Here is a 21,232-nt window from a genome sequence, read left to right as displayed (position 1 = left end):
TTTCAGTAAATGCATTTCCTCCCCTCTATTACCCCCCTATTAATGTAGAGGTCTTGCTATTTAATCTATTTCATAAAGTCACTCAATACAGAAATTTTTAAATGCAATTAAAGAGGATTCTGGGAAGATGACAAAGTAAGAAGGAAACTTTCTCCCCACCTAAACAACAATTACACTGGCAGAATCTGTCTGACAGAACTATGTTGGAACTCTGAAGTCTGATAGGTTTGCAATTCCCAAGGGAAGACACAGACAATAAACTGGGGTTAACTGGTCAATTTCAGCATTAGTACAGTAGCAGCTACACAAACCCCATGTCAGGGAGGTATATACAACATGTTCCTTAGAGCAGCTCACACACAAAACACAGGAGCCAGGGTGGGTAAAAAGGACCGTGTCCTCCAAGTATCACCAATCCATGTGCTCTGATTACTGATGGCTAAGAGATGCAGATGAAGGAGAGGACAACCATAGTTGGTATACCTTCCCTTACTGTTTCAAGTCCCTCCTCAACAAATGGAAGAGATGTCCAGGTTATTTAAAGGATCAGCATCCTTTTTTAGCTATTTTTTTTTAACTTTTTCCCATTTTGGGTGCCAAACACTAAAGAGGAGGACATTCAAAACCAATTACATTCATGGGGAAAAATCAGAAAGTGACTATTCATATCCAAGGAAATACTCAGAAAAGACATGAGAAGACCTAAATTTACACTTCAGGCAGATCCTCAGCAGAGATAACCTACAACAATTTAAAAGGGGAAAAAAAAAGCGCAAATCTTATGGAAGGGGGACAATGTGATTTCCAGAGTTACCACATAATTAGACTCAATGTTCAATGTTCAACAAAAAAGCTCAAGGCACACCACCGGTAAATTCATTTTTTCATTTTCCCACTGTAAGTAAAAAGAAAATCAACAGAAACTGTTGAGCACATCTATTAGACAAAGGATTTTAAAAAACCCCACAAAACTGTTTTAAGGAAAAAGTCAAGAAAATGACCTACAAACAAAATGAAAGTATTAATAAAGAGAAAATCTAAAAAGAAATGAAGAAATTCTGGAGCTGTAAAGTCCAATAAATAAAACAAAAAATTCACTACAGAGATTCAAAAGCAGATTTGAACAGGGAGAAAAAGATCTATGAACTTAAAAACAGACAATGGACATTATTGAGTCTGAAGACTAGAAAAACAATGATTAAAGAAAAGCAAACAGCTTAAGGGACCCGTGGGACAGCATCAAGAGGACTAACATGGGGGTGCCTGGGTATTTTAGTTGGTTAAGCGTTAGAGCCTTGATTTTGGTTCTATGATCTTAGGGTCATGAGCTTGAGCCTGCGTAGGGCTCTGCTCTCAGGATGAAGTCTGCTTGGGATTCTCTCTCCTTCTCCCTTTGCTCCTCCACATTGCTCCACCCCCACCTCACTCTCAAAATAAGTAAATCAATCTTTGAAAGAAAAAAAAAAGAGAGAGAGAGAGAGAGAGAGAACCAACATACATTGTGGGAGTTGCAGAAAGAGAAAAGGAAAAGGGGCAAAGAGAATATGTGAAGAAACAATAATTTAAAACTTCATAAATTTGATGAAAGACATCAATATAAACATCAAAGAAGCTCAACGAACTCCAAATAAGATGAATTCAAAGGATAGCCACACATCAGACAGAGAGAGAATCTTGAAAGTAGCAAGATACACATGAACCACCACATTCAAGGGGTCCTAAGAAAGAGTATTAGCAGATTTATCTTTAGAAACTTTGGGGACCAGAAGACAGTGGGCAGATATATTCAAAGTACTAAAAGAAAAAAAAAAAAAGTCAATCCTTTATTCTGGGCAAAACTGCCCCTCAAAGTAGGATAGAAACTAAGACATTCTCAGATAAACAAAAGCTGAGAGAATGTTCCCACTAGATCTATCCTGCAAAAAAAAGCTCAAGGAAATCCTACAAAGTGAAATGAAATAATACTAGACAGTAACTTGAAGCTGTATGGAGAAATAAAGATCTCAATAAAGGTAAGTGCATGAGCATTTTAAGAAGCAGTAGAATTTTAACACTGTTTTGTAACTGACACATAGTAAACCTTCAATAAACAGTAGTAGTAATGGTGATGTTGGTCATGAGGTGACAGCACTAATCCATAATACAATAAGTGCTATGAAAAACTAGATCAGAATTTGCGAGAAGACTTTTTTTTAATAAAGAAGGAGGAAAAATTTGAATGATAAATAAAAAGCACTCAGGAGCTCAAAGAGCTTATGGATAGATTCTGAGAAGCTAAAGTTAACGGATTCTAAAGGCAGTGAAAAATTTCAATCTCCAATGTTTTTCCTCCTTCTGAAAGAAATTCTAGAGTAACTAAAACTTCTGAAGATATAGTCCAAGTTATTTTGGGAAATATAGAGCAAAACTCTCATCATAAAATTACTGGACTGTTTGCCAGAAGTACTTAAAATAGACCAAGTCAAAAATGGGTACAAGTTCATTTTTGTTTTCATTAATAACAACTAACAATTTGGGAGAGCAGAGTAAAATTAAATATGTACTTTCAAACTACTATGTACTTTATTATAGCTGCTACCTTACAAAGAGCTAATTACAGGTTTACAAATTGTATTATCTAAGAAGTAGTACAGCTGGCAACCAGGCTTAAGTTTTTTCACAAGTAATTTTATGAAGTATCTTTGACTCTGAGGAAAAAATTATTTCATTTTTGAAATAAAAATGCCAAATTCAAATTAGATTACTTCTAACCAAAATCAATACTTGCTATCTCAAATAGTTGCTTCATCTCTAGTTTTCTGGAGGATATAAAATCCTTTATAAAAACACCAAGAAATATCAAACAATACTGTATTATCAAATATATAATTTTACTAATTATCTATTAATAAAAATTTGTCTTCCATGGCATGTTCTGAGCTGAGTGGATTTTAGACATTTTTAAAAAGAAACAGAAGAAACAATGACAGTGTTTCTCACATAAGAGCAGTTCAGCTACAACAGAAGGGAGGGAGTCAGTATTTAAATATATGTATGTCATAAAGAAAAGACTGAGGATCTGCTCTAGATTAAAGGAGAATAAAGTCGTGACATCTAAGTACTATGTGATCTCATACTGAAGGAATGTTCCTTAGAACATTTTTAGGACAGTTAACAAAACTGGAAAATGGATGGTAGATTCAAGTACCATATTTATGTTAAACTTCTTAAATAGGATAATTAAACTGTGACTAAGAAAATATCCCTGTTCTCAGGAAAAATACACTGAGGCACAAAGAGGTAAAGGGCAGAATATATGCAACCTACTTCAAATAGTTCAGAAAGAGAGTGTGTGTGTGTGTGTGTGTGTGTGTGTGTGTGTCTTTCTCTCTCTCTCCTGGGGGAGGGAGAGAGAGTAACAAAACCAATAGGCCAAAATATTAAAGAATTGGTATATGGAAGGGGAGGTGGATTTCATGAATTTGGGTAAAAGATGTTCAGGAGATCTTATCCTATTCTTGCTAAAAGTTGACTCTCTGCAAAGAAATGAAATAGACAAACAAAAAACAGCATAAAAGCACAAATAAATGGGGGCACTTGAGTAGCACAGTCAGTTAAGTATCAGACTCTTGGTTTCCGCTCAGGTCATGATCTCAGGGTCGTGAGACTGAGCCCCACCTTGGGTCCCCACTCAGTGTGGAGTCTGCTTAAGATTCTCTCTCCCCCTCCCTCTGCCTTGCCCTCCCCTCTCCCCTGCACACTCTCTTTAAATAAAATCTTTTTTTCCCCTAAAGTATAAATAAACAGAATTAGGAATGAAAGTAGAACAAAACTGAAACCACGACAAAACTTTAGAAAGTAATAAAGAATACAGTATAAGGTTTTATAAACCCAAATTTTAAAAAATAGCCAATTTCCTAGAAAAACTTAATTAAAACTGATTGAAAACAGAAAACCACCAGAGACTTGTAACCATCAGAGAAACTGAATCAGTAGGAAGAGTAAAAGGGGATGAAGAAGTGGAAAATGAGATACATGGTCATTCCTTTAGCACCTGAGAGATATGAAGACCACCAGCAAGAAGATTATCCCCTGTAGAGAATTTAGAAGAGACTGCTACCAGTAGAAATTGGAGAAAACTGGTCAATGCTTCTAATTAAGACACTGTTCTAACTCCTGGTGGCCGCACAAACAACCACCCAAAATTCTTGGGCACAGGCAATAACCCCTGCTTCTTTACTTGGCTCTTTCCCAAGCTCCCATAGGCTGTTAGATCTCCAAACTGCCAAACTAAAACAAAACAACCTTAAAGGAAATGTAACATGGCACAGCCATTCTGGGAAAAAGTCTGGCAGTTTCTTATGAAACTATCATACATTCAACAACTGCACTCTTGGTCATTTATTCCAGAGAAATAAAACTTAGATTCATAAAAAAACGTGTACATGAATGTTCAGAGCAGCTTTATTTACAATAGCCCAAAATTGCGAACAGCCTACATGTCCTTCAATGAGTCAATGGTTAAACAAATTTGGTACAAAGACATCACAGAGCATTAGCCAGTAATAAGAAGGAACAGACTACTGATATACAACCTGAATGAAACCACAGGGAACAATAGTCAATGAAAAAAGCCAATCCTGAAAGGTTACTTACTTATGATTCCAATTATAAAACATTTTTGAAATTACAGAAGTAGAGAAGTGGAGAACAGATGGGTGGCTGCCAGGGGAAAGAGGAAATGGATGTGGTTATAAAAGAGTAACAGGAGGGAGGATTCTCATGATTACTGAATTATTCTGTATCTTTTCTGTGGATGGTAAAACTGTATAGTTCTAAATACACACCCAAATAAGTACTAGTAAAAGTAGGGAAACCTGAAGATCATGGTTTTTACCAATTTGAATATATATTCTGACTGTGATACTATAGTTTTGCAAAATGTTACCAAAGTAACAGGATCTCTTCATATTATTCCTTACAGTAACAATTAGTAATCTCTAATTTTCACAATAAAAATATCAATTAAAAAGTCTACAGAACATCTGCACAACTAGATTTCAGAAAAATGAGTATCAGCTTCTGGTAGGGGAACCTAAGAGACATTAAGGACACTTTCTTATAATAAAGGACATCTCAAAGCAATAGCTAAATCACACTTGTGTCTGCAACACCAGAAATTCCATTAAATTCACAAAGAAGCCAACATTAGCACCAACATTTAATATTATTCTGAAGTTCTAGCTAATGCTATACAAAAGAAAGGTAAGTTTCATGAATAAGCTTTAAAGGATACCAGAAATGACACCCCTTCCCCCCAAAACAGCATTTACAATCAAACATTTTTGATGTGCCTAGGGGGAAAAAAAAAAATGAGTGTACCTATACCCCCCCAAAAAAAAAAAAAAAAAAGAAGACAAATTGTTCACTGTTTTGAATGAGAAAAGATATACCAATAAAAAAGGGTAAAAATTACTAACAAGGGGAAAACTAGTATTAGCAGATATTAAACTACATAAAACTAAAACTAAAAAGTGAAATATTCACTTAACAACAGACAAACCAATGGAACTGAATAGGAACTGTAATGTATTGAACTGCTTCCTTCTGAAATCTAGGGGAAAAAGTTCTCATCAGAAAATGAACCAGTTAGCACCTAGATCTTGGACTTCACAATGAATTTCCACTGTTTAAAGCAGCCAACCTGTGGCATTTTCTTATGGCTGCCCAAGCAGACTATTGTAAGAAGTCTAAATCAAACCATCATACTTTATCATAAACTTAAAAAGTCTAGCACACAGAAGGCACTCAAATATCTGTTGATTAATTAAAGGAATAATATCAATCAACTAATCTATTAAATACATGCTACATTCCACTTAGATTCTAATAAAGCAAAAGTAGTGAGAAAATATTTGTAAAGTTTAAAAAGTCAGTAATTTGGGGTCAGAGAGTTTGGGCTTTAATTTAGCTATCACGGAGGCTACTATCATTAGCAGTTTAATGGCAGTTGGAATGTAATGGAAAGGATGTGCAATATATCACAATGAGATATAAAACAGAAACATCAAAAGGCACCTGGGTGGCTCAGTGGGATAAGCCTCGCACAGGGCTCTCTGCTCGCTGGGGAGCCTGTTTCCTCCTCTCTCTCTGCCTACTTGTGATCTCTGTCTGTCAGGTAAATAAATAAAATCTTAAAAAAAAACCACACAAAACAGAAACATCAAGCCAAGATAATTCTGATGAGCCTGACAGAACAAATTAGCCAGTATAAGTCAATCATTAAACAATTAAATATTACTTTAAAATTAATAATTGAATATTAAAGAGGAAGTATAACATAATAAAGAGGGTGCTGAAGCAAGTGTTATGCTTAAGTTTTCTAAAAAGACGAAATAAAAGTAACCGGAAAGGTAACGTGGGACATATTCCAGATATTAATTTTCAAGAAACAGCTATTACATGTCTCTCTAGAAGAAAGAGCATAGAAATGATAACAGGCAGGTTTTTTTTTTTTTTCCTCTTTAAGGAATACAGGGACTATTAAAGAATTAACTGGTGTAAAACAACTGCTAGGAGGAAAGTCACAAAATTTACAGCTATCCAGAAAGCCATTCACAGTATAATTTATTATAGTCTCTAAAGATAACAAATTGTTAATTTTGGACTAGATGAATGTTATTAATTAGTATTTCTTCCATTCTAGGAATACTGGTTTGCCCAAGGTGCCTTCTCTAACTCAGTTTTCCTATTTTTCCATCTGTTACTTACCAGGGACAATAAAAAGGCAACTGTTCCTTCCATTCTCATTTCCTCATGAGTAGCAAGCTGTCTGCCTATATTCACTATTCCATATAAACTTTCAACATGCAATCTTTACAGTAATTTCGTTAATGTAAAAGAGGGGAAGGCATTTCCATAAGTTCGACACATACTTTTGGTGAATCACGAATGAATAATTCACTAAGGCAACATCATGGAAAGCACTGCTTTGGTAAACAGGCAGATACATTCAAGACAAATAAAAAGAGCAGTGACCAGACTGTAAGTTTTTTGTGTTGAGATAAGACGATAGCACTGTCTCAAGGAAATTTCTGGAAACTACTAAAGAAATATTAGATCCAGGTTTTAAAAAGTTCAGTATGATAAGCACTATAGAAGCCAGAGAAAAGTAAAACTGGGCCATGAAAAATTTAGGAGACTTATCTGCAGTAATACAGGCAAGAAAGGAGAGGTGTACAGAAGAAAGGAATGAAACAGAATAAAAAACAAAGAGCACTTGTTTGAAGAAACGGAAGAATCACTAATTCCTAAGTCTATGACTATTCTCGTTGCACTATTTGAATCCATTCACCACGTCCACAAAAAGTTCAAGATCTTACATAGTGTAGCATAAAATCTTAGCCAAAATTACAGATTAATTCTACTTTAAGGATACTCAAGATTTAAAAGTCCAAACATATAAATTAAAATATAAGGCCTTATCCAAATAGAAATCTTTACTCAAATGTTACCTACTTCTCAGTAAAACCTTCCTTGGCTATCCAATCTAGTTTTAATAAACCTCCCTACAAAAAACTCCCTACACCTCTTTTCTCCTGACTTGTTTTTTTCCCCTTAGCACTGAGAACTATCCAGCATTTTATTGTGTTTATTCTAATATTTCTTCGTCCCTCACCAGAATGTTGCCTTACAAACTGGGACTTATTTATTTACATATCCCTAGTGTGTAGAACAATGTCTAGCACACAGTAGCTACTCAATAAATACTTGTGACATGAAAGACTCACCTTTAAAAAGGGAGTATTCCCTTTTGATAATGTGGGATTCAATGAATTTCCTTTAGTGCAAGGTAAGTCAAAAACTCATCACATACTGGCAACTGAAATATGAATGAGAGTGGTATGAATGACTGACAAGAAAAATTCAGACTGGATTAAAAAAGAAAACAACAGGAAAGATACTGAAGCCTGAAGGAGTCTAGTGAAATTGGGAGAAAATTGGAGGTACAAAGTGATAGATTATGCAGGACACTCTAAAAGCAAGAAAAGGGGAATAAAATAGTAATGACATATGCAAAGAAAAGCAGCCAAAAATGATGATGAGGCTCAGATGTGGAAAAGTTAGCTACAGGAAGGAACTGCTACAGTCAACAGATGAAAATGAAAGCTAGAGGATGGTGATCTAAATGGCATATGCATGGGTGATAGAGGAATATCCTGTAAGAGGAGTAAGGAACAAGAAAAATCCTGAACTATCTCTACTCCCACTGCCACTTTTCCCCCAACTCTGTGGTATTATGGTGACAGAACCAGCATTTTCCAAGAGACAGAGCGGCTGAATCCTGAACAGAAAGTTAGTTAATGCCATTGGTTTTCAGTGGAGGAAGAGTTCTGTAGGACTGAAGTTTCACAATGGAATAATTCACTGAAGTACAGTGGGAAAGGCTAAGCAGAAAACTGTTGTTCTGTACTTTTATAAAGTTCAATCCAAGACAGAAAGATGATCCCTGATCTTCTAAGGTTTCCAATGGTGGAGAGTGGGTAAGTTTCATTTTTTAAAAAGCCACTGCTATATTTTAACTATTTTATTTTCTTCCTAGAAATAAACATTCTAATTTTGTTTTAGGTTCTGGCAACTTAACTGGAAAGAAGCCCCATTTTTTAAATGTGCCTTTTTAAACAATAGAACTATTATCTTACAGGCATTTTAACTTTTATAACCATTTTTATCCACAACCCAATTACTTATTAATCCAAAAAACAATTCCTTTAATCTCAGGCAAATTCTTAAAACTTAAAATGCTTCTTATTTTTCCTTTCTTCATTTTAATATTACTTTGTCACTTTAAGCTTTTAGTTATATCTATAACTCTGCTTTGACATAGCAGTGTCTTTTTCTTGATTCCAGAGTATTTTTAAGTAATCTAGATGTTGTAAGAATCCTACGTTATCTTTCTATATAGCCTACCCCATTTCTTGTTATCTCGTAGTATGTAACTTTTAATAGCATAATACATTTAAATTAAATTTGTAGTATTTTTATTGTATACTACATAAAATATTCTAAATAGTTATTTTAGAATCCATAACTTAAAACTGTGTTGAGTAATATTTTAGCAAAATTTTAAATATTACTGAGAGTTTGTTCAAGTACTCATAAAGACTAAAGGTATATATAATTTAGTGTTCAAATTTATATATCACATGCAATTTAGCTAAAATGGTCCAATAATACAATCTATACATATGGTAAATACTTTGATAAAATGTTTGCCTATAAAATAGGACTATCATATTAACAGAGAAGGGTCACTATATCCAGTGAAAACTGAATGCAAAAGAGAAAGTTTCTATCATGGGAAATGTGAAGCTCAACAGTGAAGTTAACCCAAATTAACAGTTAAATTTTAGTTAGCATTTTTTTAAATGTGATCCAAGATAACACTAACTTTTACTGAAGAAACCAAGGCTATAAAGATTTAGAAGGAAATGGAGGCTACAAGTCATATTAAAAGAAAAAAAAAAAAAAGCAGTTCTGAGAATCCACCCTTGTCAAAAACTATTCCACCCATCCCCAAGTGTCATTATTACCTAATTAAAGGTAGTATTTTATTACCTTCGGCTATAACACCAAAGCCTGGTGTTTCTTTTGAGTTCCTTCTCAATCATCAATAAAGTATGAAAGTCGATGTAGAGCAGAACTTTCCAACTTTTTCCTCAGGCACACTTAGAAAAAGAACATTTGTATGGCAACAAGGAAAGAGGAGGAACTGCTAGTGGTGAAGAGGCAAGCAGTCTGGGAGCTCCAGCCACATTTACCTATTCATGAGCTCTAATTTACAGTATGAAAGGATGGCTGCGAAATAAATTCCACCTTTGCAAGCATCATAACTTTGCAGGCAAGTTATAGGTAAGCATCAGAGGAAATAGCTTCTAATCTCTCTGAATGAATGAATGAATGAATGAGCACTGACCTAATTATACAAAAGGCCATCTTCCTGAAAAAAATCCCAGTAAGCCTGCTCTTTATCTGAGCTCCCTTTCTTATGAAAGAAGAAGAAGTAGTAGTAGAAGCAGCAGCAGTACTGAAATATAACCCTTTGGGAATGTAACAAGACATTTTTAGTATAGTAACTGTAAATCAAAGACTGGAAAAAGTCTTCTACCTAAGTGCGTATATTTTACCTTTGAGAAAAGCCACCTTTCTTCTTCACTGTTGTTAACCAGTATTCTGACTAATACATACACTTTAAAGTATTATCTAGTATTTCTTTATTAGCTACACAAGTATTTCTTTATTAACTATCAGATTACTAATTATTGATCATTTCTTAGAGGGCACAAATTTTCTCGTAGGTATGAAAGGCAGGTATCTCACTTCATTTCTACAATTCACCTAAGGTAGAAAATTCTAAGATGTGACTCACATTAAAAAAATGGGTACAGAATACAGCTTTTACCAAATATCTTTTACATGAATTGCATGGAGATAAGTTAGTTGCAGTTTACTCACCAAGGATTTTAAAGAAAACCATCATTAACTTGGGAAGACCTCTGTAAACTTATAGACAGTCATAAGGTACTTCTTTTTTAGATAAATCATGAAACTCGAATCCAGAAAAATGGATTAAAATAAAACCAATTAATGAAAACATCGATAGATAAGGACATTAATGATCTCAAAATGCAGTGATAATGAAAAACGTATACACTTCAATTCTGTTATTGCTTCAGAATTTTCTTGGTCAGATGTGCATTACCCAAGAAAGGGGGCCAAATAATGTGCTTATTTCAATGTCCCTGTCCCATTTATCTTGAGATTCCGTAAGACTGCTATTTTCAATTCATCTCTAGGCATTACTGCCACTGCCTTTGATCACACAAGTCCCCATCACCTAAACTCTTCACTACTGCTAATCCTTACAAGAAAAATGGCAACCTTCCAACTGAAAGTAATTTTCCTTTTATGTTTACACAGAGATATACTTATCATCCTTGTTCACAAATAAGATTCCTCTAGGCAAAATGGTCGGGTGAAAGAAGAGATGTTCTGATTCCTAGGTCAGTGCTTCTATCAGGAAAACCTATCTTCTTGTTAATCTATTACGATTCTATACCGTAGGATTAGGTTATGGGCTCAAATTAAGTCCTGACAAGGAAATAAGTTTTTGTGTGCTCTTTCTGAATCCCAGTTTTATTCTCACTAGTTTTATGTCAAAGCCACACTATAAGCAACCACCTAATCCATCAATCTGAGCTTTCACTGACCAGCTTCACTCCTAATTAATGCAGATTTGGTCCTATATTTAATTATCCTAAAGTACACTGTCCACCATCATTAATATAACTAATATTCTGTTTTACTTTGATATTCCTTTTCTCTACTTCACATCTAGGTCATCCTTTCCTTATTTTTATGCTTTTTCTAGCAACTGTTTTCTCCAACTCTTTCTCCACCTTTGACTTGTCTTTCTTCCTATTTTTACAAAATTAAAACATGCCTTAAATCTTCAGTATTTTATTCAGTTCCTAAAATCTACAACCTCTCCTCCAACATTTCCATTATTATTTGCTCAGACAGAAGCATAAAATTCCAGGACAGGTCACCGTATGTTCTTTCTTAGAAGTTTACAAGTTTTATTTAAATAAGCATTAGTATGCCATCCACCATCTTATGCAAACTCAAAACTACCTTTAAATATTTAAACTTTTAGAGACATTATGTTAAATATATTATATACACTTTTGACTTCAACTGGGGTTTCCTACAATCCTAAAACCACATTCTGGTTAACTGAGATACCTTGTCAGGAATGAATCATAAACTCAAAAAACAGAGTTGGAAAGCTTTCAAGATGATTTAGGGTAACTCCATTTAACTGAGGCAAAAACTGGGGCACAGACAATTTGGGCAAATTTCTAAACTACTAAAAATAACTCAGTAATAAAAAATACCCAGAAACCAAACCAGATCTTGCCATTTGCGACAACATGGATAGAACTAGAGCGTATCATGCTTAGCGAAATAAGTCAAGCAGAGAAAGACAACTATCATATGATCTCCCTGATATGAGGAAGTGGTGATGCAACATGGGGGCTTAAGTGGGTAGAAGAAGAATCAATGAAACAAGATGGAATTGGGAGGGAGACAAACCATAAGTGACTCTTAATCTCACAAAACAAACTGAGGGTTGCTGTGGGGAGGGGGGTTGGGAGAAGGGGGTGGGATTATGGACACTGGGGAGGGTGTGTGCTTTGGTGAGTGCTGTGAAGTGTGTAAACCTGGTGATTCACAGACCTGTACCCCTGGGGATAAAAATATATGTTTATAAAAAATTAAAAATTAAAAAAAAAATGAGGAACAAAAAAAAAAAGTAGATTTAATCAAAATGTTCGTGTATTGAAAGAATTATTTGGAACTTAAAACACATTTCCGGGGCACCTGGGTGGCTCAGTGGGTTAAGCCGCTGCCTTCGCTTGGGTCATGATCTCAGGGTCCTGGGATCGAGTCCCGCATCGGGCTCTCTGCTCGGCAGGGAGCCTGCTTCCTTCTCTCTCTCTCTCTGCCTGCCTCTCAGTGTACTTGTAATTTCTCTCTGTCAAATAAATAAATAAAATAAAATAAAACAAAAAAAACACACACACATTTCCAACAGAAATAACATTACTGATGGTAAGTAAATGGGCTTACAAACTAGTCCACAATTACATATTTGAAGGGAATTCTAGTTATTTTCAAGAATCTTGGAAATTTTTGGCATTTTATTCTCCTTTTGCTTCTAAATGTGTGCTTTCCTTTTGCTTGATGCAGAAATGACATTAACAACTCTCAGCTTCTCAGGTATGACTGCAGTTGTTTTTTGGTTCACAAATGAGATAAGAAAGAGCTTTCCATACCAATTAAAAGAGAACAAATATCCAACATTATCAAAGTTTAGATTCAAATTTTAAAATATACAGACGGAAGGAAACTCATCTGGTAGAAAATAGTAGTGTTAAAAACTAGTCTGGCAAACAGGTAGACTTATGAGCCCAGAATAACTAGATTCATAGAGAATGAAGAGAAAGAACCTGAGAAAAGAAACTGCAGTTAGGAGCCAGTAAAATTTTCTGTAAGGTTCCAGATACTTATGGTCTCTACAGCAACTACTCAACTCGGTCACTGTAGTATGAAAGGGGCCATAGAACAAATTAAATGAACAAGCTAGGCTATATTTCAAGAAAACTTATTTATGGACACTGAAATTTGAATTTTATGTAATTTTCATGTGTCACAAAATTATTATTCTTCTTTAGCTTTTATTCAATCATTAAAAAATGTAAAAACCAGTCCTCTTTTTTTAAACTTGAAGTTGTTGTTTTGGTGGTTTTTTTTTTTTTTTAAAGTTTAATTTATTTGTCTCAGAGAGAAAGAGAGAGAGAGAGAGAGAGACAGAGAGCATAAGAGCAAGCACAAACAGGGGGAGTGGCAAGTAGAGGGTAAAGCAGGCTCTCTGCTGAGAAAGGAGTCCGAGGTGGAACTTCATCCCAGGACCCTGGGATTATGATGTGAGCCCAAGGCAGGTGGTTAACAGATGGAGCCACGCAGGTGCCCCTATAAAAATCATTAACTCGTGGATCTTACAAAAACACATGGTAGGCTTGGGTATTCCCTGTGGATTATAGTTTGTCAACCACTAGTCTAGGGGAGAGTGAGAAAGAAGGCAGGCAGATTATACTTGGTTTTAATAACGGGGGGGGCTATTCATGATTAAACCTAATAAAAAATGCAGCTCCTTTCTAACACAATACATTAATGAGTCCCAGCTGCAAAGAAACAGACATGTTTCACTGTCCTTAACATTAAAAGAGCTTAGAAATATAATCACTGATCCTGAGCAAAAATCATTCTCCTAATGGTACGCTAATGAAAACTTTAAGTAGATAATTCATTCTACAGAATCTTAAAATTATAGCAGTAGATACATTATTCATTACCATTTTGTCCCTGAGTCGCTCTCCACGGATAAAAAAGTCAGCACAGCCATTCTCTTCCTGGTGAGGGACTTTGAAGACAGTGACGCAGCTCAGTCCACTCCCTCCAAGTGGTAGCCATCCACCACTCGAGTCATCCCGGGTCATCACCACAGCTCGCACTCGTGCATAACTATTACTAAAACAGATGCAAAGATTAGAAATTAGGTTTTCCATAAACAAGAAACAGCCAAGCTGTCAGTCTTATTTGAGAACTCAAAAACCACATTAGTTAATGTGTGGTAACTAAAATGTTTCCTATTTCCATGACAATCCACAAAGTAACCTACTTGAAGAGAGGTAAAAAAAACACTAACTAACTTAAAAGATCGACCTTTATCTTGAAGACTAACCTTACAATAAAAGACTGCAAATACTGTATTTCAATTCATCATTTGAGTAGTTGAAGCACATGTGATTGCCGTGGAACAAGTCATAAAGGACCCCAGAGACAAATATTGTCCATCTACACAGACCACCATTAAACTTGTCTATAAATGTCCACCTGTTGCAATATAACCAGGACAAATTAATGCTATATTTTAGCACATTTCATTGTGATATCTCTAAGTTTCTAACATTTTTGGGTTATAAAAAAAAGTGCTGAAACAGACACAGTACAGATACCACGTTTTTTATTTCTGCTATAAATCACACAAATCATATAAAGACAAATGTTCTGTTTCAAGAACTTATCAAGCAAACTCATCTATAGAAATTTTTCATGCTCTCTTTTTAGCAGTCTCTAAAGAGACCACATTCTAGTTCTAGCCAGAATCATTTCCCAATATTAACCACAACTGTTCTTTACATAAAATCTAAGAAATGTGTCATATAAACTAATATTCTAGATCATTCATATCTAAGCATTTTAGTTCCAAACTTTCAATATAATAATTAATAACTCCTTTCTAAAAGTAGCACACCTTGATAACTTCTTAAAAATTGTATTAAATAAAACTTAAACTTGTCTTGGTTACTATGACTATCAACTGAGGTTCTATGTAACAGTTCTGTGCTACTTAGTGTCTTAACATGTTCCAAGTGTTAGGCTGCCAGTTGTTATTTCTGTTGTCCTAGTGCTTGTCTGAAATCCCCCCAGTTGGGTTTTTTTTCTCACTTTACATATTTATTTTGTTGAGGTATATTTTATATATAATATGTTGATCTTAAATATAAAATTCAACAAATTCTGACAAATGTACACATCTGCATAACCAACATGATCATCAAGATATGAAACATTTTCATAACTCCAGAAAATTCCTTTAAGCCTGCTTCCTATCCAACAAATAGGTAACCACTCTTGTGTTTCTAAACAAATAATTAGCTTGGACTGTTACCGGGTTTCAATACCCATAGAATCAAACAGAATGCCCATTTGTATCTTTTTTTTTTTTTTACTTATTTGACTCATTGTGCTGTTATATTAGAAGTTCACGCTTTTTTACTTGCTAGGTAGTACTCTCACTGAACAAATACATCACAATTCACTTATTCTTTCTTGTGTTGATGGGCAACTTGTATTGTTCTTAGTTGCTAGCTATTATGAATAAAGCTGTTATATAAATATTCCTGTACAAGCCCTTCTGTAGACATATTGCTTTCATTTCTCTTAATATGGAAAAATGGAATTGATGGTTTACAGGATAATATGTTTAACTATAAAAGAAATTAACAAACTGTTTTCCAGAGTGGTTTTATCATTACACACATTCCCATCAGTAATATATGATAATTTCAGTTGCTGCATATCCTTGCTAAAATTTGGTGTTTCCAGTCTTTTAAATTTTACTCATTATACTGAATTACAGTGGCAACCCATTATGGTTTTAGTATCAATTTTCCTGATGACTCATGGCATTGAACAACTTTTCATGTGGCAATGGGCCATTTATATGCCATCCTCTTTTTAAGTCTTTGGTCATGTTTTTATTATGCTTTTATTATTGATTTTTAGACATTCTTTATATATTCTTGGCCCAAGTCTTTTGTCAGAAAGCTGTATACTTTTAAAGCATCGCTGTGTTGTGGTTGAGTGAGGAGTTTTAAGTCATATTTTCACAAGTTGGATCCTGGCTCAGCAACTTACTAGATGTGCGTCCTTGAGAAAGTTACCTTTAATAATTGTAAACAATGCCTGAAACATAATAAACAATATTTAAGCATGAATTATTATTATTACTAAAACAAAGAACTAAAATTGTAGTAATCATCCTGGTAATTCAAAGCCAAGAAGGAACTGGGAAAAGTAAAATTTACACAGTCAATCATAATTCTCTATTATTGGTGTCAAACTAATTCTTTTAAGGGAAGCACTATAACTCTTCAGCTTTACAGGTTACTGTTCTAATCTTTTTATTACTCAGTTACTCCGAGGCTCTGATTCTTATCTGGACCCCATTTTTATCAATCTTCACTTCAAAGAACTGGTCAGAAGAGGTATGAGTGCATAGCATATTAGTTGGTATAATGCATGTATCAAGTTGGAGTCTTCCTCTTAGGACAGGCTGGAACAAGTACCTCTACTATAAACATGACATGTATACCAAGAAGTCAGGAAAGCGTGTTACAATTACAACCAGCTTGGAGGTAAAGAATCAATACTAGACAAAGGTCATTTGGTTAGTCAAGAATTTAACCTAAGGATACCCCAGAAGCACAGCATATAACTTGGACATACTAGGTTCAGCTTAAATGTTTGTGAACTGAACTCCTTCATTTAAAGGTCAATATCTGAAGTTCAAAGAAGTCACAAAGGTAGAATTTGGATTAAAACCAAAATTCAAGTTCCCAACAAGCACTTAAGTATTTATTTTACTGTAAGATCCTGACTCTTCTTCGTTCTCATCTAATGTTGTAGTAAACTGGGAAGTTTAAGAACTTTATCCTAGGTTCTACAAGACTTAGAAACCCCAAAGAGTAAAATAACCTGTATGTAGAAGATCAGGTACATTTTGACTTCAGAGTGTAAAAGTAGTTAAACTCTTTAGGGCATAAACTCTTACTTTTTCATTTTTGAATTTTATTAATTCTCATTTACAATTTGTGTAATGCTTCTCAGCATTTTATATTTTTTTAAAAATATAAAAATATCCACAAATAACAGTATGAGAAAGTATATTAAAAACCCTAAGTAGTTATTTTAGGATGGTGAAGTTTAGCATTTTCCCTTAATTTGTTTCTTCAAGATAATTTTATAATTAATATTTACGAGATGAGTGATTTAAATACAGAACTTACATTTTAACTATGTCTTGGCTTTATTCAACATACTGTAAAAATTATAGAATGTCCTGTGTATGAACGCTTTTTCAAAAAAAGCATCCCTAACATAATTCTCTTTGTTAACCCAATTATTTTGTTTTCTATTTTATAAAGTGCCACCTAGAAGAGACATATTGTCCTCTCTAGAAAAATCAGATAAAACAAAGAACTCTTTAGGAGAAGAGAGATTCACTGTTCACTTTAATACAATAAAAGAAGTTTTCAGCTGACCAGTAATTTATATACTTTTTTACTCTCACTATACCAAATACGTCACTGTCTCACTTAATTATTCAAGCTGATCCTTCAAGCTTTAAACTATCCCAGAAGCTTATATAAGTAAATCTGTATTCCCCCTACCAGGGCCTTCATTAGTTTATAATTTAATAACTCAGCTTCCAACTTTAAGACCTAAGATTAGAATATGTACCATAAAATGTTTCAAGTTGTTCGATAAATGTGTGGGGTGGGGCCTTGGTGTTTGTTTTTAAAGACAGACCTTCCTTCCTGCCAAGGTTAATCTTCTCACCTGTGCCTTCAATTATTATAATCTCTTTACCTTCAAATGTCTTCTTTGCCCAAATGAAAGTAGTTAACTCTTATCTAAAACATGCGACCTCTCATCTAAAGACTAATGGCAGCTCTTACAAATTGTCATATCTGCCTTTCAGTATAATAAAATTTGTACTCGTAATCCCCTCTTTCTTTAGATAAAAGTAATTTTAGAGCAAGGAACCAAAGTGTATTGTTCTATTTAAAATAATAATAAACATTTTCCCCTGATCCTATAAACAGAAGCCCATTTTAGTAAATGGGGAAAATAAAGAAAAATAATACTTGCCATGATACAATTAAAATCTTAAGAACTTGTTGGATTTTACTCTCTGTGTATCATATTTGTAATCTATCAGTCTATTAGTCTAAGACAACAGCTATTTATGATAACAATTTGTTGTTATTGCTAAGAATCCAACAATTTCCCTCTTGAGCTGCTTTAAATATTTAGTTGAAAGGCACTTGTTCTCAGTGATTTATTTAAAAAAGTCAAATTTGACAATAACTACTTCTATAATTTTCTGAAATAGTTCAAACTAAAGCTCTATTCTTCCCTGTGGTAGTGGACTACACAATAACCACTTTTCATCCTAGCTTTTATTCTAGTAAAACGAAGAGGCTCTTTTGTAAAACCTAGCTGGGTTTCATTTATCTTATTCAAAATCTAAATTGTATCTCAACTGATATTCTCTGATCTCATCTGAACAATTGTATCAAATATATCCTTTCACCTATAGTGAGCAAGTACAGGTGAGAGGTAATGTTGGATTGGCCTTGGGTGAGAAGAATAGACCCAAGCGCGGGGTGCCTGGGTGGCTCAGTGGGTTAAGCCTCTGCCTTCGGCTCAGGTCCTGATCTCAGGGTCCTGGGATCCAGCCCCACATCAGGCTCTCTGCTCTGCGGGGAGCCTGCTTCCCCTTCCCCCTCTGCCTGCCTCTCTGCCTACTTGTGATGTCTGTGTCTCTCTGTCAAATAAATTAAAAAAAAAAAAAAAAAAAAGGAATAGACCCAAGCGGAAAGAAATGATTTGGGTCTCTTTTGGTGGAAGAGCCAGGAGGCCTTACTAATGGGATTTTAGTATATGTGCTGCCGAAGCGAGCACAAATTTTGCCTCTCTTATATTGTTCCACGTAGTTTCTTTTGAAATAGCAATACTGTATTACACATAATCCAGAATAATTCTAAAGCTGTACATTATTGTATTTTGTGGCAAATGCCTATTTTGGTTGCATTTTCAAATGTGCACATTGGTAAAACATTTATCAAATCAGAGTACAGTTATAGAAAATTCTACAAGCCCCAATACTCTAATATGCAAAATGTCCTTGGCCTAAAAATGGCTGTCACTTTTAGTTTCTTTTCTCCCTTATACCATACTCTTGCTCCTCCGTTATTACCAAGCCTATTATATACATCTACCCAAACACTTTCTTGCTCTCTTCATTCTTTCTATATTATCTAATTTTCAACTGAGTTGTCCTTCTATTGATTTGCATAAAGTCTTTATATTAGCGATGCTAATCCTCTGCCAGTTATGTGAATTATAAGCATCTTCTGATCCGTGGCTGCTTTTATTTTTGTAAGGGCTTTCAAAGAACAGAGCTTTTCTTTCACCATGGTGAAATGTATTTCTTTTCCTTTATGATTTGTACTGGGGACTTTCTGTAAGATCTCATACAAACCTATTTTAAACCTTTTACATTCTATTAAGAGATAAAACTTCTTTTTCTTTTTCTTATATTTTGCTTATTTATTTGACAGAGATAGGGAGAGAGATCACAAGTAGGCAGAGAGGCAGGCAGAGAGTGAGCAGGGAGCCCCATGCAGGACTCGATCCTAGGACCCTGAGATCATGACCTGAGCTGAAGGCAGAGGCTTAACCCACTGAGCCACCCAGGCACCCCAAAACTTCTTTTTCTTTTAAAAATCATTTCAGCAAACAGAATTCTCTACTTTCTCTGAAAGTAAAAAAGTCCTTAATATCACCATGTCTGGCAGAACAAATACTCATGCACCTACTGAATTATACCCTATGATCACTCACCAGAAATTAAATCCAGTTTGGTCTTTGTTTCTTAGCCCTACATGATTCTGTTTCCCCTAGGCATGGCAATCAAGTCTGCTATACATACCACTGGTGAATTGAGACCCATTTTCATTAACTTCTTTTTGTATTTAGGGTCCACTATGGTCCAGTATGGATTTATACCAGAAAACATCTCTATCCCATTCCAAAGCCTAACCCAACCTCTAAACCTTCTTACCCTTCCATGCTTTAACACTTCTAGGTGTTATCTTTTTCTTTTTATTTCATGAAATATTAAATATTACTTCAAACAGACCTCAATTATATTTTCACCAAAACACTGCCAAATTATTACAGTGATGTTGCCAATACACATCATTTACGCTCTTACCTAAGAAGTTCCCTAACTAAAGAGGATTTTTTGTGTGTGTTGTAAGCTCATCTTTATTTTTTTAAATTAACAAAATAATTTGTTTCAGGGTTACAGGTCTGATTCATCAGTCCTATATAATACCCAATGCTCATTACAACACATACCCTCTCCAATCTCCATCACCCCGTTACCCCATTCCCCACCCACCTCCCCTTCAGCAACCTAAAGAGGATTTTTAATATAGATTTACAAAGCTTGGAAGTACAGACAATTTTATAACAAGGAGAGAGTGGTCAGAAATTACTTAGAAAGTCATAACAAAATTAAAATATATTTATATAGACAATTCTGATTATCATTACGTTACAATACCACAACTACCTGTAATGGAAGCTAGGAAATACAGCCTGTATTTCCAGACAACCATGTGCCCATCTAAAAACTGGGAACACTATTACTAGTAAAACAGAAAAGATACCTGGGACTAATTAGCAGTCTCTGGCAAAAGGTAAAAGGAAAAAATTACAAATAAAAACTTAAGACCTTGGAACCAAACTGCTCTCAGAATGAAGTACAGAAGTATGCTGGGATAGGACCATTATTTAATGGCCAACAGGCAATGAGAAATGTATATATTTAGGAAACAGATTCAAGAAAAAACCAGAACTGTACAAGTCATTTCACTGTTTTGTACAGTAATGGTTCTTATTAAATTGGGGGCTCAGGGTAATCACTGATACTATTGAAATTGTGATTAAAGCTACAAACTATCTCCCCTGAAGAAAATACACATTAGACTTAAAAAAAAATCACATTTGAATACAATTTTGGGGATTCACAGTCCTTGCAAATGAGTTACCTGAACACTGGCTGGGGCGGAGTTACATCATCCTCTCTTAAGCAAATCAAAAAAATTATTACATTTCCAAGGAAACAAAATATACTAATATCCAGAAAACAAAAATAAAACTCATAGAAGATCAATTAAAGAGGATAAGGGAGGCAAACAAGGAGGTC

At 34.7% G+C, this 21,232-nt stretch overlaps 1 protein-coding gene across 1 annotated transcript in view; it reads right to left on the bottom strand.

Moving 5' to 3' along the window:
- Positions 1-21,232, bottom strand: part of SPRED1 (sprouty related EVH1 domain containing 1) — a 114,380-nt gene that overhangs the window by 38,921 nt on the left and 54,227 nt on the right. The window contains exon 2 of the mRNA XM_032343238.1: positions 13,959-14,133. Within this exon, the coding sequence (XP_032199129.1) occupies positions 13,959-14,133 (175 nt within the window). The remainder of the gene's footprint in view (positions 1-13,958; positions 14,134-21,232) is intronic.

Source organism: Mustela erminea, chromosome 5, assembly GCF_009829155.1.
Source record: "Mustela erminea isolate mMusErm1 chromosome 5, mMusErm1.Pri, whole genome shotgun sequence".
Classification (NCBI taxonomy): Eukaryota; Metazoa; Chordata; class Mammalia; order Carnivora; family Mustelidae; genus Mustela; species Mustela erminea.
This window is presented reverse-complemented; position numbering and strand designations above follow the sequence as displayed.